The sequence below is a fragment of the Asterias amurensis genome, chromosome 7, assembly GCF_032118995.1.
Source record: "Asterias amurensis chromosome 7, ASM3211899v1".
NCBI lineage: Eukaryota > Metazoa > Echinodermata > Asteroidea > Forcipulatida > Asteriidae > Asterias > Asterias amurensis.
In genome coordinates, this window is record NC_092654.1 from 15,337,611 (window position 1) to 15,355,252 (window position 17,642).

At 37.2% G+C, this 17,642-nt stretch overlaps 1 protein-coding gene across 2 annotated transcripts; it reads right to left on the minus strand.

Annotated features, from left to right (window-relative positions):
• Nucleotides 1–62: 62 nt before the first annotated feature.
• LOC139939370 (uncharacterized) lies at nucleotides 63–17,502 on the minus strand. 2 transcript variants are annotated; one of them, XM_071935191.1, is made up of 9 exons: nucleotides 17,425–17,502; nucleotides 17,003–17,103; nucleotides 15,718–16,403; nucleotides 15,036–15,083; nucleotides 13,764–13,870; nucleotides 12,541–12,629; nucleotides 10,734–10,940; nucleotides 9,173–9,274; nucleotides 63–8,102 (listed from the first exon to the last, which is right to left on the minus strand). In XM_071935191.1, exons 2-9 carry the CDS (start codon nucleotides 17,075–17,077, stop codon nucleotides 7,029–7,031), a joined length of 2,388 nt encoding a protein of 795 aa, XP_071791292.1. In that variant the 5' UTR covers nucleotides 17,078–17,103; nucleotides 17,425–17,502; the 3' UTR covers nucleotides 63–7,028. The 2 variants fall into 2 exon arrangements, with proteins under 2 accessions (XP_071791292.1, XP_071791293.1); XM_071935192.1 differs by having other exon boundaries at nucleotides 17,003–17,109; nucleotides 17,425–17,501.
• Nucleotides 17,503–17,642: the final 140 nt, after the last annotated feature.

Sequence of the window (17,642 nt, forward strand, 5' to 3'; positions counted from 1 at the left end):
TGATTTGTTTAGTTTTGCCAATTCTCAGCTGACAGAAAGATCATATTTTAGCATCCTCTCAATGTTGTTACATACAGAAAGGTTCAAAACTTGGACAATCTATCAATGGAGGAAGGTTGAAGGAAATGTCTAGTACATTAGGTAAAACTGAACAGCAAAATTGCTCCACGTTATGCTCAAGTGTTTGCAGTGATAAAGTAGCCTCTGTATGTTTTAAAAATAATATTAGGTCAAAGGTTGCTTATCGGATGAGGTCAATTGTCACTGGACTGGAGTTGTTGAAAGTTTGTTGCTATTGGGTATGATGACTTTTCAAAATCAAGATAACCTAGTAAGCGACCTGTGGAAAGTAAAGGTCACAGTTTTGATCTGTAATCAATGCACCTTTGGTAATTGTCAAAGACCAGTATTATCACCTGGTGTATCCCAATTCCCAACATATGCATAAAATAACAAACCTGTGAAAATTTAGGCTCAATTGGTCATCGATTTTGCAAGAGAATAATGAAAGGAAAAAACCAACCTTGTTGCATTAATTTGTGTGTGTTCAGTGGCATAATAAATGGGAGGAATCGCCTTTTTCTCAAAAACTATGTTACCTCAGAGGGAGGCGCTTCTCTCAATTTTTTTTTTTACTATCAACAGCATCTCCATAACCAAGTAAGTTTATTATGCTAACAATTATTTTGAGTAATTACCAATAGTGTCCAGTGCCTTTAGAGGCAAAGTATGACTTTCCTGCAGTTAAAGGTTAAAATAAGTTGAGGAGTAAAAAGGGAGACTTATGTAATGATGTATGACACTATGCTGTAATGTTTGTAATTTGGTTTTAGTTTTGGTCAGTTTGTTTTGTTATTTGTTGCTGTTTTTTTTATTTGTTTTTATTTGTATAAACCATAAGCTGTAATCCATGAAAGGTAATATGCACACTGGGATGCTGGAAGATTTAAGGGGACACGTTGCCGCGGATCTTGCGAGTTGGTCTATGAAAAGCAATTAAAACCATTTGTTAAATATGCTTATTGTTAGAAAGATGTTTTAAAAGTAGAACATAACGATCCACACAATCATGCCTCGAAATGGCTTGATTTTCCTTATACTTTGCATACTAACACGGTCGGCCAGTTTCTGGATTAAAAGAATATGACTCCATAAAATAGCGTGCTGTGTTAGTTCACGACGTAAAATGGCATATTTGTGTGGATCGTTATATTCTACTTTTAAAACATTTTTACCGTTACAACATGGAGGAAGAAAATTTCTTCCTCCATGGTTACAACAAACGGTTTAAAACGCTGGTCAAATACCAAACTCGCCCAATCCAAGGGAAAGTGTCCCTTTAACTTGACCATTTTAGTTCGTTTGTGCAGTGTTAGATTCAATACTCTGAAATACACCCTCACTCACTGTTCCTTTATAAACCACTGTAATACATGTAGTTTAGTTTTTGCACATTATGTTATCCGTAATTTATGGACATGATTATATTCAAAAGTCTTCTAAATTTGATTTGATATAGATACCTTGATATTGATATATACTTTGATTTGTTTGCAGCTAATTCAATAATGTGCAAGTACATGTACCTATATAGGCCAACAAGGCCATTTTGATAGAGGTTGAATTCAGGCTCATTTGTAATGATCCAGTAGAATGGCAATTAATGACATCACGGGTGGGTTTTGTTTTTTGTTTATTGGAAACTTGATATTAGAATATATTTTTACTTTTCAGAAAAGAATAATGTATTTTCTCTTTCTTAAAAATTTAAACATTAATAATGTTATCTCAGAACAAAGCCTTCAATCTGTCGAGTGCCTTGTTTAGCCGAGTGGCTCAAAAACCGTCAGGCAAATGTGACCATGAGGGGAATTTTGATACTATGGGCTCAATTTCATAGACTACTGCTTCAGTGAAATAATGAGCAGGATACCAGTCACAAACTGTAGATGTGACATGGTAGTTTGGGTGGTAACCTTATTCTAAGCATAATTTTGTTGTGCTTGGCTGCTTTTTGTGTTTACGCAGCTCTAAATTGGCCCTATAGTTTCTTATTGTCTGATCAAGATCTTAGTCTTGATTTGCGACACTGTTTTTGTATTGGCCACTGACTGGTCAGGGGCACAAAATCAACTGTTTGGGAAGCTGACTTGGAGAGACTGGGAAGTCTCTAATCCTGTTATAGACCTGTCCATTGGAAATAAACAAAGTGTGTCCGTCAATACCGTTTATAATAATTGTGACCAAATACAACATTTTCTGTAAAGATTCATGAGCTGAAATATCTCATTATGACTTGTTGAGTTGTTTCCAACAAATTCAAAACACTTTTGAATATTTGTGTAGGCCTAATGTTTCTACAAGCTATATTGGCTCTCAGTTTTTGATTTTTATTTATGGCTCTCCTTGATTTTCCAACTTCAGTTGGTAAAAACTTTGGCTGTGACGTTGCAATAGAAAGGTCTATATAAAAGATGTTTGGTTAGTACTATGTCTTATCCAGTGATTCGTGTTGCGGACATTTATTTTGTGTCGCAATATCGATGACGACTATGTTCACAAAAACAACATTGCCAACCAAGACTTATATAATAAGTAAAGAGTTGATGAGTACTGTTTCAGCATGGTAGATGTAACATAAGTAGTGATCTAGCCGTGGTGTTTGGAAAGTATCGTCTATCCTTCAAAATGGCTTACCTTTATATTGGATTAGGAAAATGTTTTTATACTGAAATAGCATACTTCAATGTGCAATATTTCATTGAAAGATTGGAAATTATGTCGAAGTTAATTTTTTGTAAATGTATTATTTGGTACAGTAAATTAACTTAAAAAAGTTAATAAAATGAACTACATACTCTTATTATCCTGTTGTAATCTGCTTAGCAATTTTATTTGTTTGTACAATTCGTTTTTAAAAAACACGATTCCATCTAAATTCAATTCAAGAATACATTAATTACCATACTTAAAGAGAAAGTAACTTTTGTTAAATCAATAAATGTCAATAAAAACTTTTGTTTAGAAGCCTAGTACAGCAGCTTTCGATATAACAAAAAAAATGAAAATAACAAATAACAAGGACCTCCCTTTCCCACTGGAGAGCACTGGTCATTATGGTAATTACTCAAAATATTTGTTAGCATAAAAACTTACTGGTAACAAGCAATGGAGAGCTGTTGATAATAATAACCAATTCTTATATATCCCTTTTAATGTTTCTCTTGGGAGTATACAACCTGGGCAACAGTTGATATCGCTCCAAAGGCTTTTTTCATTCACAATATCAACCTCAACCCTCGAAGGTACCCAATTATTCCCCTGGGTGAAGAGAAGCAATTATAGTTAAGTTTCTTGCTCAAGGACACAAGTGTCACGACCGGGATTCGAACCCACACTCTGGTGAATTAGCACGAGAACTTAAATTCGATGCTCTTAACCAATCGGCCATGACACTCTACATGAGAAACGGCTCACTCTGAAGTAACATAGTTTTTGAGAAAGAAGTAATTTTCGCACTAAAATATTTGAATAGAATTCAAGACCTCAGCTGAGGTCACGTATTCAAGTTTCTGAAAGCACAAATGTGCAAATTTGACGACCAACTGAGTTAAAATTATCGCAGATTCGTTTTTTTATTCGTATGTTGAGAAGCCTGTTTTTTGACAATTATTACTAGTCCAGTGCCATTAACATACCCCCCACCCCCAAAAAAACCCCTAAAGTTTGAAAGGAGAAAAGCCCAAACGAGAAGGATAAAAAGGTTTTTGAAAATGTATACACCCTAAGAATCCTAATCCTGATCAGCATGAGAAATGGCTCCCTCTGATGAAGTAAGGTAGTTTTTGAGAAAGAGGTAATTTCTCACTCAAATAATATACTTCAGTTGAAGCCTTTTATTGTGCATCTCTGAAAGCACACAATTGTGTACAAGAAAGGTGTTTTTCTTTCTTTTCTCTCATGAAATTTGATGACTAATTGAGTTTGTTATTTTATGTTGGGGTACCTACTGGTCTTTGAAATTCCCCAACATGTCTAGTGCCTTTAAGATGCATCATGCATGCATGCCATGCTCTTATTGGAGAACAATCATCTTAAAACTACCCTGTGAAAGATTCATTGCTAGTTTTCTAAAACTATTTCTAAAGAGATTTTTAAAACCATTAGTGACATACAAGTACCAGCACAAACTGATTACTAGAAATAAATCGTGAAAACCAGCCAGATATACAATGCAAAGTTCAAAGTTCCCAATTGTGATTCCAGGTACGCATGTAAAATATAAAAAATGTCATAAATTTGTCATTGATTATTTTTATAAAGTAATAACTGAAAGTGCCCTTTCCTTAAAAAATAACATTAAGCATAGCTACCACAACACCACTAAACTACTTTTCTCTGTAAAAATGTTGCCTTGTTCTTTGAATTTACCAATAGCGAATTTTATAAGGAAACAAGGCGCCTTTTTTATAATTGTTTATAAACCGTTGCTGTACCCACAGCATTCGAACTGCCTCTATAGCCAGGGGGCTAGCTCGGTAGTCTATTGGAAATACATTCTGCTCTACCAATGGTTCCAATCCGACCCGATTGATTTGCCAGTGGATTTTTTTCACAGAACTCGGGAAAGACAGAAATCTCTTTTGTGAGTAGTGGTTCGGCTCTGATCTGAGATGAGCCGGTTTCTACTCGACTTCTTAATCAATGTGCTCTCTGACCTTGAGTAGTGGCAGCTCTGAGAAGAGTGGTGGCTCTGGGAAGAGCTAGTTTCTGTTCAATGTTTTGACCAGTGTGCTTCACCAGAAGACGGTCTGAGCACACTTATTCGAAAACGCCGAGCAAAAACTGGCTCTTCAAAGAGTCACCACTACTCGCTGGAGAATTCTTACATGGTGTCCCCGCAATCCGGACTTACTATCTTTCCACCATGCATATAGACTTAAGTCTTATCTAACAATAAGAAAACAAAACTATAACATGTATTTTGAATACATAAACTTAAAAGTTTAAAAAACAAAAGGACGTAATTAATTATTTAGTACGATACATAGCAATTTAATTAATGAGCAGCTGATTATGCAATATATTAACTTATGTAATCAAGCTTTACACACCAACTAAAAAGAATCTACACAAAGACTGACAACTATGTATTTACAGGTTAAGTTTTAAGAAAAATTGTGACTTTGCATGAACTATACTATTTCTAAATATTTTCACAACTCAAATAAAAAGAGATGTAAACATGGTTCTACTGCAAACCTCACCTTAATATATTTCCAGTTGTGCCTTAATAACATTTAATTACTACTTGTTGCACCAAACTTTTTAACACTCTGCGTATAAAGGCTTATGAAACGAAAATGTCTTTATGACAAAAAAATTAACTCAAACTGCTTAGTTTTTAAACAAACACATCGTACCTAACAACAACCCCAAAACGGTTCCTAATTTGTAACGTCAAAACATTTCCAGATACGTAATATTATAAGAATTGGGTTTGAACAAAGATAAATTGACTGTGCCCTACAAACGACCCCCAGAATAACCTTGCCCAGTCAGTTTTCCTTGGTGGCTTTTATTACTTGATATTATACGACTGTACAGTTTATTGATAAATAGCGTAATCTCATTCCTGGTCACTAATATTAGGTGGTATTCAAATTGGCGGCTGCGACGACGACTGCTGCTAAGGGTGTCGCTAAGGACGCCCGATACTTCAACATGATGATGTGGAGATCAAGCTTTAGTCCTATAGCCATATATGTCAAATTGGACATGGACTTTCGCTTTAGATGTCTAATTTTAAACACTTTTATAATTAATGAGAGTACCAGTAAAAAAAAAAACTTCAGTCTAAAACTCACAAATTCTATTTTAAAACTATTTCTTAAATTCATGGTATTGCACTAAAGCATTATTTATATACAGGAAAAATTAAACAATCTTTGTATATCAACAGATACAGCATGGCACTTTTCTTGTAATAACCATACAAAATAAAACAGCATTCTGGGCAGCATTGATTCTGGGTATTCAAACGTTCTTAAAATATATGACTTATTGGTTCTAACACTATCTATTTCCTTCAAGAAAAATTCCATCTGAATCATCTTCCTCAGACCACCTTTAAGACGAGAACATTACATTGTAGTCCAGAGTACGTGATTGTCGAAGTACATGTAATAATCCAAATGCGGATAAGATCGTTAACTTTTTTGTACAACTTTTTATTTTTAATTTTATATTTTTTATAGATTAGATAATCTTTAAGTTTTGAGGCAGGAGATACACATTAATGGCATTGAATTGATGTAGAATGTGCAAGTCTGGTGCAAATTGAAACATTTGGGAAACCTCATGTTCAATACAAGTTTATTCTTCCAAGTGTGAAGATTGTTTTTTTAAAACGAGTCTAAAATATGTTCAATTCAATTCATGCAAAGTCTGTATACAGCTGCATACATGGTTTGTAAATTATACAATTATAAATGATCATACAATGCAATCTCTAAAAGCAACACATCTCAATAAGCAAACATATGGTAATCACTCTTAACATAAATGGCAACAAAAACGTTCAGTTTGAAGCATAAAGGAGCTTTTGATAGTATAAAGCATTATGAGAATCATCTAACTTCGGAGTAATGTGATTATGTACAAATATATCAGTTTTGACGCCCACAATTTTAATCTGAGAACCGTTTCTCAGATTGTGTATTCCTATTAGGGATTATCATTTCTGCATGGACATAATATTATCTCCGGATTTTTTGTGGGAATCTAAAAAATGCGACTGCCTTTTGAAATGAATTGTTCACATCTTAGTTTTATTGTAAACATCTACATTTGTATTGCTTACTTACTCCTTTGAAAAATGCCAGGGTTCCTACCGTATGGGACTTTGGTTTCTTCCCCATTGAAGAAGTTGTGACTTCTTCACTACCTAACGACGCCTTGGTATTTTCTTCTTATTCTGATGCGATTCCTTCATAGTTTTTTTCTTTGAAGATGTTGCGTTTCCTGCACTACCTATTAGTGGGTTGGTCTCTTCCTCTCTTCCTCCTTTGAAGGCTTGATTGTGCCTTGCTTTCTTTCTCCATGGTAGACGCTTCGCAGTCTTCCCGGTTTGCTATTTTCTTCTTATTCTGAGGCGATTCCTTCTTAGTTTTCTTTGAAGGTGTTGCGTTTCCTGCTCTACCTATTAGTGTGTTGGTCTCTTCCTCCTTTGAAGGAGCTGAGGTTCCTTCATGGCTTGATTGTGCCTTGCTTTCTTCCTCCATGGTAGACGCTTCGCAGTCTTCCCGGTTTGCTTTTTTCTTCTTATTCTGACGCAATTCCTTCCTAGTTTTCTTTGAAGATGTTGCGTTTCCTGTACTACCTATTAGTGCATTGGTCTCTTCCTCCTTTGAAGGAGCTGAGGTTCCTTCATAGCTTGATGGTGCCTTGCTTTCTTCCTCCATGGTAGATGCTTCAAGATCTTCCCAGTTTGATGGTGCCTGATTTTCTTCCTCCTTCGAAGAGGCTTCGGTCCCATCCCGGCTAAATGGTGCCTTGCTTTCTTCCTCCATTGTAGATGCTTCGGTATCCTCCCAGCTCAACGGTGCCTTTTTTTCTTCCTCCTTCAAAGAGGCTTCGGTCCCATCCCGGCTAAATGGTGCCTTGCTTTCTTCCTCCTTTGAAGATGGTGAGGCCTCTTTCCAGCTTGATGGTGCCTTGTTCTCTTCCTCCATTGAAGGTGCTTCGGTCCCATCCCGGCTAAATGGTGCCTTGTTCTCTTCCTCCATTGAAGATGCTTCGGTCCCATCCCGGCTTAATGGTGCCTTGCTTTCTTCCTCCATTGAAGATGCTTCGGTCCCATCCCGGCTGAATGGTGCCTTGCTGTCTTCCTCCATTGAAGATGCTTCGGTCCCATCCCGGCTGAATGGTGCCTTGTTCTCTTCCTCCATTGAAGATGCTTCGGTTCTTTCCAAGCTTGATGATTCCTTTCCTCTTGGCGGTGCTTTCGTTTCTATTTTCTCAAACCTTTCATCTGGGTATATGTTTCGAAAGGTTAGATTGATGCGCAACTTCTTTGGCTTGTACTCTTTGGGAACTTGATGCTAAATTGTACACACAGAAAATAGCAAAGTTCACATCAACGAAGTAGCAATATTGAGTTCCAAACAAGTCAATTGATAAATCTTAAAATACTGTAAGATGCTCTTTTAAGAGAGTCAGCGCTGCATGTATGAAACGGTTAGGTTTGGGTGGAAATGGCTTCAAGATGTCAATCTTTCTCATCGATGAGCAGTTTTTTTATTTTTGGCTGAAAAAAATTGCATGGAGAGGTGCATTTTTTACTAGAATTTATTTCTAACTTTATACAAATTTAGCCGAAACTTAATTATACAAATATTTAAGTTATAACCTTTTTATAGCCGACTAAATATCACAGATATCGGCTAAACTTGCATTTTAAAAAGACAATGCACACTATTGATAATTGTCAAAGACTAGTCTTCAAAGTTGGTGTATCTTAACATATGCATACAATAACAAACCTGTACAAATTTGAGCTCAATCGGTCGTTGAAGTTGCGAGATATTAATGAAAGAAAAAAACACCCTTGTCACACGAAGTTGTGTGCTTTCAGATGCTTGATTTCAAAACCTCAAATTCTAAATCCAAGGTCTCAAAATCAAATTCGTGGAAGTTTACCTCTTTCTCAAAAACTTAAGAGGGGGCCGTTTCTCACAATATTTTATACTATCAACCTCTCCCCATTACTCATTACCAAGTAAGGTTTTGTGCTGATAAATATTTTGTAGTAATTACCAATAGTGTCCACTGCCTTTAAGGTGGATAGAATTCAAGTAAAAAAAACGCACCTCTCTGTGCAGTTTTTTCTTTCAGCCAAAAGTAAAAAAGTGCTCATCTATAAGAAAGATATGTATTCGACCCCTTGAAGCCAAATTCCACCCAAACCTATATGTTTCATACATTTAGTGCTGATTTTAACAGCAAAAAGACAATCAAACAAACAAATTTGTTTACATGTATAACCCTTCGCATTGCCTCAAACAAACTTCTAAGCAAATTGAAGTTGATTTTAAACTTAACTGAAATGTACTAGTAAGAAGACACATACAAAGAGGGAACTTAATACGGAATCTAAAAAAAGACTGCTCACCTGCCAATCGTCCTGTGTATGTTTGGACATAATGAGAAAGGAACCATGCGTAAGGGGTACCTTCAGCTTCTCACAGTTGGTATAGTCCCTTGATCTGCGATCCTGAAAATAGAAGAATAACCAACAAATTAAAAGCCAGAGAAAAATGCGGGTACTTATCAGAAAAAAATTACCAACTTGGGTTTAACCCCTCGTCCTGAGATATATTTATTTTAGTGAAAATTATTTTTGTTATAGTCATGTTTAACGACGAAAGCTCTGTGTTTTGTCCTGCAAGGTAAGGTGTGTGGAGCATCAAGTATGAGACCTTTTCCTGATGATAACACCATTTAATGCTTTACCATAATGCTTCCTTGCTGTATTGCAGTATGCTGTGCCACAATATGCTGCCAATCATACCAGGAACACCAAGGCAAACCCGCTCTCTTTTACAATAAGTGCTCAGCCATCGATTTCACAAAACTCTTCCTAACTTAAGACTAATCTTACAACTTAGGACGAGTCCCAACCCTGCACTGTTGCATGCAGACCTTAAGATTAAAGGAACACGTTGCCTTGGAATCGGACGAGTTGGTCTATTAAAAGCGTTTGAAACCGTTTGTTATGAAATGCATATGGTTAGAAAGATGTTTTAAAAGTAGAATATACTGATCCACACAAGTATCACTCAAAATTGCCTGTTTTCCTTTTATGTTGCAAACTATCACGGTCGGCCATTAATGGGAGTCAACATTCTGACTCCCATAATGGCCGACCGTGTTAGTCGACGAGATAAAAAGAAATCCACGCAATTTCGAGAGATATTTGTGAAGATCATTGTATTAAATTTTTACATCATCTTTCTAATCATATGCATTTTATAACAAACGCTTACAATTACTTTTCAAAGACCAACTCGACCAACCCAAGGCAACGTGTTCCTTTAATCCCAAGTTAGGACGAGTAACTCGAGATAGACGAGTCCTGACTCTTTGTGAAATCGACGTCCGGGTTCTTTTAAATGCGAGACAAAACAAACAGGACCAACAGCCTTACATTCCATCTGGAGGAGGCAGCAATAATAGTTAGCATCTTGTTAAAGGACACGAGACACTCTCCTGATCAGAAACACCAGAGCTTGAGTTCTGTGTTCTTATCCGCTCGGCCAAGCCACGTTGCTTCCAAAACACCATACAGAGCTTTTAAATCTTACATGGGTAACGTGGCCGAGCAAATAAGAGCACTGAACTTGAGCTCTGCTGTTTCTGTTCAGCAGAGAGAGAGTGGGTTCGAGTCCCAGTCAAGACATTTGTGTCCCCGAGCAAGACACTTTCTTGTCCCCACCCAGGGGTAAATGGGTACATGTGAGAGCAGAGACTATTCTTGTGATTTAATAGCTTAGTAGTGCATATTTGTTGCAAGGCTGTAACTCCCCTGGGAGCTGAGATTTTGCTTAAGGAATGAATTAAATGACCCAGGGACCAGGGGTAATGGGGTAATGATGTTGGAGGACTTTTAGAAGCCCTTCGTGCGATATAAAAACTGATTATTATTATCATAAAGTAAATATTATCAATGATACCAATGGTTTCTTGCGCATTTCAAACATCCTCTCCTCTCCCAGTGAGAGTGAAGCAATAGTTGGTTGATCTCTCAGTCCGTATTCATCATCACTGTGCCATGCCACTCCGTCGTGTTGATTACGATACTTATTACACAGCACTGAGTTGAACGTCATCCCAGCTTTATCCTCAATTTTTTTTCTGACTTCAAGAAGTTCATGGGGCCACTGTACATATAGAAGAAACATTAAGTACTTGGATTATATGCCATATGGGTGAGGAAATGGAATTAGCTGTTTGCAAACTGCTATATCAACTCAAATTACCTGTGCTATAAATGAAAACAAAAGTTATTTTGCCTAACTTGTTTTGGTCCTAGCAGAGTCTTTCTCGAAGGACAAATTCATCTCAATGAACTACAAAAATAAACAATCACATTTCAGCTTTTAAGCTGAATTGATTTCTTACGATTCCGGAGAAAGTTATTTATTAAAATAAATAACACTCTCTTGGGAATCGTAAGAAATTTTTTGAAATATGTCTCTTGTTCAACTATTTTGTTCATTTTGCAGCCCCAGAAATAGTTTTCTCTGAATCTAAGTATTGTCATGGAGAAATTTGTAAGCTATTTAAAAAAAAAAAAAATTTAATTAGAAAACATCAACAAAATCCAGTTTTAATTGCTTGATATTAAATCTTTAAGTCTTCAGGGCTGTGGATTACAGAAATAAAATCTGATAATCTGTGAAGATTGTATTTCATGTTGAGATCAAGTCTATAAAAACTAGGCCTGGGCGTCAAGTGAAATTCACCAACAGAAATAAGTCTGCATAGTCGCATTTCAATTAATCTTGACTTCAACACTTGTATCAACTTTTTTTAACACCAAAGATTGTGGGTCTCTGTAGGTGGTAAACATCAGGTTGTAGTGTAAAGTATGCATCATAATAGACGCCACTGCAGTATAAGCAACTATTTTGATGCATTAAGATATGTTAGAGCAGACAAAATCAAGTTGGGCTTGGCGACTAGTGAAATTCAATACCATGACTAGTGCGCTTCGAGGTGAGGTTAACAGGATTGTTGAAAAACGGTAGTCGCAACTAGACATTAGCAGTCAAAAGTAGCGATTTTGACACAAGTCACACATGCTACCCTCGCCTAAAGCCACTGGACACGTTTGGTAATTGTCAAAGACCAGTATTCTCACTTCAGACTTGGTGCTCCCAACATATGCATAAAATAACAAATCTGTGTCAATTTGGGGTCAATTGGTCATCGAAGTTGCAAGAAAATAATGAAAGAGTAAACACTCATTTGAGTGTTTTCATCAGATGCCTGAGAAAGGCTTCAGGGCTGCAGTCTTTTACAGATTCACACATTTTTATTGAGAAATTACCTCTTTCTAAAAAAGTACAGTACATGTACTTTAGAGTCGTCTCTTCGCAATGCTTTACACTATCATTGAATATGATTGTGTCATCACAAAAAACACATACCCCCAACCCACGGGTACCCCGAAATTGACCCCAGGACCCATCAATTCAGAAGGGTGCGGGCATCACTTGACCTTAAAAAAAAAACATGGCGGCGCCCATATGATAGGCATCATAGTATAGATATAATGAAATCTCTCAAATGCTTTTTGCCAAGCATCTTTTTATGCTAACATATTTTTTGAGTAATTACCAAACCTGTCCGGTGCCTTTAAGATGAATCTTAGAGCTTTGCAAAATTTGATACAGCTGATCAGTTTTTCGGTTTCTATAAAAACCTCTTCAAAAAAAGAAAAAAAAAAGTATAAAATAATGCATTTAAGGAACCTACTTTCTGATTGGCTTTCATTTGGACTTTGGAGTATGCGTATGGATGCTCTCCATACCAGCATACCTCACGAGGTTCTTTGTAATCATCCCCTGAAGAGCAATCAATAAAAAAAAATTGATTAGAATTACGAGTAAAAAATATCAGAAACTCAGGGAATAACATCATTTTGCACTATTGACCCAATGCACCCGACGTCATCATAAGAATAATCTTGGATGTGCCACATTGGTGGGCAATGTCATCATGCGTTATTCAGTGAAGTGCGCATTTTGGCGACGCAGCGTTTACACGTAAACCTATTCCCCACCAAAATGGTGAGCGTGGCACAGTCGCCACGTATGACATGTGTGCGAGGGGTCAAAAGGGTCTGCAACAAAACTAATAGGGTAGCCACTTAATAGCATTTTAAAAATACAAACACACGAAATGTTTTTGAGTTGAAACACGGTTAATGCTTATAATAAATGGCAGTAACAACTTCGGAGTGTCCTGATTTGGTTGCGGCCAGTTGACCAACTGACGTGAATGCACCTGTATGCACCTACTGTACAAAGCTGAGCAAAGGGTACTAAAATAGATGCTCGAAATCTCCCTTCTCCGAGGGTTAATGTGTTATCCCTGGTTCAAGACCTTGGTCTTTTTTTGTGTACAAAAGACATTTATGGGAGATATATTGCCAGCCATTGTTATTACATTGTAATTGGCATAATGGAGGTACAAGTGTATGTTTGACATTCCAGCATACCATGGCTAATTATCGACACAATAATTAACTCACCCCAGACCAAAGTCAACAAGTAGATGATTATGCAATAACAATACTAATAACTGACGAATGTACTACGCCAGTATCTGCCTTATTTATAATGAGGAATGAAGGTAAAACACACACAATGCTTGGTTATAGTGGGCCCCGTCTTTATCCACAAGGATCAAGACAGGTACATGTACCTGCTGCTCAGATCCAGTGATTCCATTGGATACAATGATATCATTGGATAAACGTGCAGTGACATGAGCTTTCCATAGATGCCCAAACAGTGTAGAATTTGACTGTGTATCTCTACATAAAATGAATGTAGGTCAAAGGTGAATGTAAACGCCAGCTGGACAGGCCTCTCTCTCACGTTATTCACGAGCCTCGAAGTGTGACATCAGATGTTCAGGCTAGGTTAGGATAAATAACAAGCAATGGTCATAATGACTTGTATTAAAACACTCACCATATCTGTTCTTATTTGTTTGCTGATACCAGTCAATTTCCTTATCGAGAATCTCAAAGACTCGATCAGCTTCCTCTTTTTTTAAGAAGTCAACCATCAGTTCCACCCTTCAACAAATGAACATTGTCAAAGTCAAACCAATTTCAAATGTAAAACATGCTGAGCAATGCAACTACTTTCTTAGGGGCAGTGGGCACTATTGGTAATTACTCAAAATAATTATTAGCATTACTTGGTAACGAGTAATGGGGAGAGGTTCCCTTTGAAGTGACGTAGTTTTTCGAGAAAGAAGTTATTTTCCAAGAATTTGATTTCGCGACCTCAGGATTAGATTTTGAGGTCTCGAAATCAAGCATCTGAAAGCACACAACTTCGTGTGACAAGGGTGTCTTTTCTTTCATAGTTATATCGCAACTTCGATGACCAATTGAACTCAAATTTTCACAGGTTTATTAATTTATGCATATGTTGAGCTACACCAAGTGAGAAGACTGGTCTTTGACAACTACCAATAGTGTCGAGGGTCTTTAAAAGTGCTTTCATTTCAAATTTTAAAGGATAACACACCGAGAAAATTAAATTAGCTGTTGCGAAAGTGCTTGCCAACCAAAAGGACCTGTAAATGCAAAAAATAGTGAATGGCTGGATGTTTCGACCCTAAAACGTCAGGCCATTAACTATTTTTTTGTAGGATAATGAAACTTTACAAATATTTTGTTTGTGGTTGCAAGTGATCCTATCAACAAGTAACAGCCATCTCTTTTGTTTAAAAATAAATAAACTATCAATAAATCGTCATGACAATGCAGTGTTTATGAACCTCAAGTCACACTGACGCAATTCATTTAATTTCATTTAATTTCAAGGACTCTCAGAAAAGCAAACTTAATCACTGAACTAGCCAAGAACACAATGGAGAGAAGACAATAAAGTACAGTTTTTAGATCTGGAAGGAAAACCCCTGAGAATTACTCCGGGGAAAACAAACGCAATCAGGTAGGGACTGAAAACCTTCCATATAATGCCCCGGAGAAGGCAATAAAGTACAGTTTTTTAGATCTGGAAGGAAAACCCCTGAGAATTATTCCGGGGAAAACAAACGCAATCAGGTAGGGACTGAAAACCTTCCATATAATGCCCCGGCATGATTCAAACCGGGGTCTAGGCAAGGAAAGATACCACTACGCCAAAGTGATCGCAAAAATATGCTGTTTTTATTCACTGTGGACTCAATAATTATTTAACAAAAAATCTAACGAAGATTTTACTTACACAGACTGCCCTGATGGTTCTTCACTAAGGATGTGCTTTCCGTTCTCCCTGCATAAAATAATTTAAGCAGAAATTGTTTATGAATAATGATAAATCACACGATAAATCATAATGGAATGAAGCAAAATATATTTTAGAAGACAACTGGTCCAAGACCCTAATGTGTCAGTGGTCCTTGTTTGTACAACAAATGGGCATCTATAGGTTAGAAATTGGGGCTAACAAAATTATCCCCATGAAAAAAAAACAGAGACTTTGAGTATGCAACCAGGTATCCTTTGTTGTACGGGGAAAACAAAGTGTAACACACTACCCATGCACAATGTGATGTCTGGAGGGTGTTAACATCACACACTGTTGACATCATACCCAAACAAAAACTGGTTCCAGCGTGTTTACACAGTCGGCCATTTTGTGGAGTCAAAATTTTTAATAAAACAAAATGGCCGATTGTGTTAGTTCGCGACGTCAAAGGAAAACCATGCAATTTCGAGGGCATGTTTGTGTGGATCATTATATTCTACTTAAATTATCTATCTTACCATGCATTTCATAACAAACGGTTTCAAACGCTTTTCAAAGATCAACTCGCCCAATCCAAGGCAAAGAGCCCTTTTAACATTTAAAGAGGCTTTACTTGGATTTGATTTGAATGGAGCAGAAAAAACAACAGTTTACTTACACTAACACTCTCTCTTTAGCCTTTGTAGGTATTACGATGTGTTCAGTAGGTGCCTCATATGTAAACTGAGATCTGTCAGAAAATTGCCGAGGTCCCCTTCCTCTTCTGCCAAACTGCACCTGCTGTGGACCACCCCATCGTTTAGTAGACTTAGACGGCTGATTATAACCTCCATCTCTGGCAGAGTTTGGTCTCCTCTGGTCGTCATACCTTACTCCACCAGATTTGTAATGCTGGTTGTCAGCATTCTTTGCTTCACGGAAACGGGGAGGCTTATCATCATACTCCCTACCTCTATCGGACTGATCTTGCTGCCAAGTACCCCTTCTTCTACCTCTGCCTCTACCAGATTGTGTCTGTTGCTTTTGACCACCTCCTCTACCATGCGTCTGTTGCTCATGACCCCCTCCTCTACCAGTTTGCGTCGGTTGCTCCTGACCACCTCCTCTACCAGATTGGGGCTGTTGGTCCCTTCCTGAAGAGGGCTGGTGTCCCAGATCCCCTCCTTTATCAGATTGCTGCTGGTTATAATCCTCTCTGCTAGAGCTACCAGATTGGTGGGGCTGCTTTGGGCCGATTCTGCGACCATTTTGACCATCTCGTCCTTGTGATGATCTCACTGGCACGGCCTGCCAGGGGGCTCCCTGGGTCCGACTTTGTTTACGCTTGCTCTTACTATCATAAAACTGCACAAACAGATAAAAATGGAGTAAGGCTATGTAAATGGTTATTGTTTGGTAATGACTCTGAACATGAACGGTAATAAAAACTTACGTGGTAAGAAGGTAAACAGCTTTAATTAAAAAGTATAATGCATTTTGAGAAATATTTCACTTCGAAGTACAGTCTCATTATAAAGAGCACTATGAAGAAGAGGTTCTGCATATTATAGGCCTATAATAGGCTAAGTAGCCAGAATCTCATTTCCAATTTTATGTTTCTTTGCTTTGCTGTCCTCTTACATTACAACAAGAATGATTCTTTTTACAAAAGATGCAATTTGGCCAGTCAAAACGATCTTGTTTAAATGAGAATACTGTATACTACGGTTTTTGAATAAGATATACCACCTTTCAAATTTTGCAGATTTGCAGCCTGATGCCCAGTTCCATTTCTTTGTGTGCAAGAATAGCGTCATAGGTTTATAAAGCGCAGCCAGGGGAAAAGCGAAGCCAAAATAAAAAAAAATGGATGTCTGCATGAGTTCAAAGTTTCTCAGACCTACTCAAAATATGAATGACATTGATGGTTTTTATTTACTGCAACCCTGAAGAGAAAAACTCACTCCTCCAAATCCAAGTGGTGGAAAATCTTCATCCTTCTTCGCTTGATACTGTTGAGATTCTGATGAAGAGGCCATCTTCAACTTCACTGATTTTTAAAAACCTGAAACTTGAAAATTTTAGTGAGTATTAAGAAAATGTCCACAAATTTACATTATTTTGTGCACACATTAAATCAGTTTCTAATCTATCTAGATTCAGACTATATTTTGTATAAAGTAAAGGGATGTTTTGTTTACTTATTGGTCACACGTACGCCACGTAGCCTACCAACTTTTTATTTTAAGTAAAAGTTTAAATATTCTTTGTAAGATTCAACAACTGAACTAGGACACGTGTCGGGTTCCCATGTTAGTGTTACTGTAAAGATAAATAACATTTTGAATTGGAACTGGACTCAGAAATGTGCAAAATACAAACTTACCAGGCTTCAAAATGTCGTTGTTGCGCCACACTTTTAGAGTGTTGTTTCTGTCTGGGGGATTTTCCCTCATTGTGAAAGAACTGTGGCCGACAGGTGTACCGCCCTCACTCGACACATTATTTTTAGGTGCCTTTTCGTGCGCATCTGATGAAGAAGTATCCGAAGTAAACAATAGTGCGCATGGCTCTTTTACTAAACATTACCCATTCCATCCAGTA

Bases quoted from the DNA above. Each gene is read 5' to 3' on its own strand.
- LOC139939370 (XM_071935191.1), bottom strand. From the start codon at position 17,077: ATGGCCTCTTCATCAGAATCTCAACAGTATCAAGCGAAGAAGGATGAA. The intron at 16,404-17,002 runs GTGAGTTTTTCT...CTGTTTGTGCAG, and splicing joins CACCACTTGGATTTGGAGGA to TTTTATGATAGTAAGAGCAA. The intron at 12,630-13,763 runs GTGAGTGTTTTA...ATTGCTCTTCAG, and splicing joins AACAAATAAGAACAGATATG to GGGATGATTACAAAGAACCT.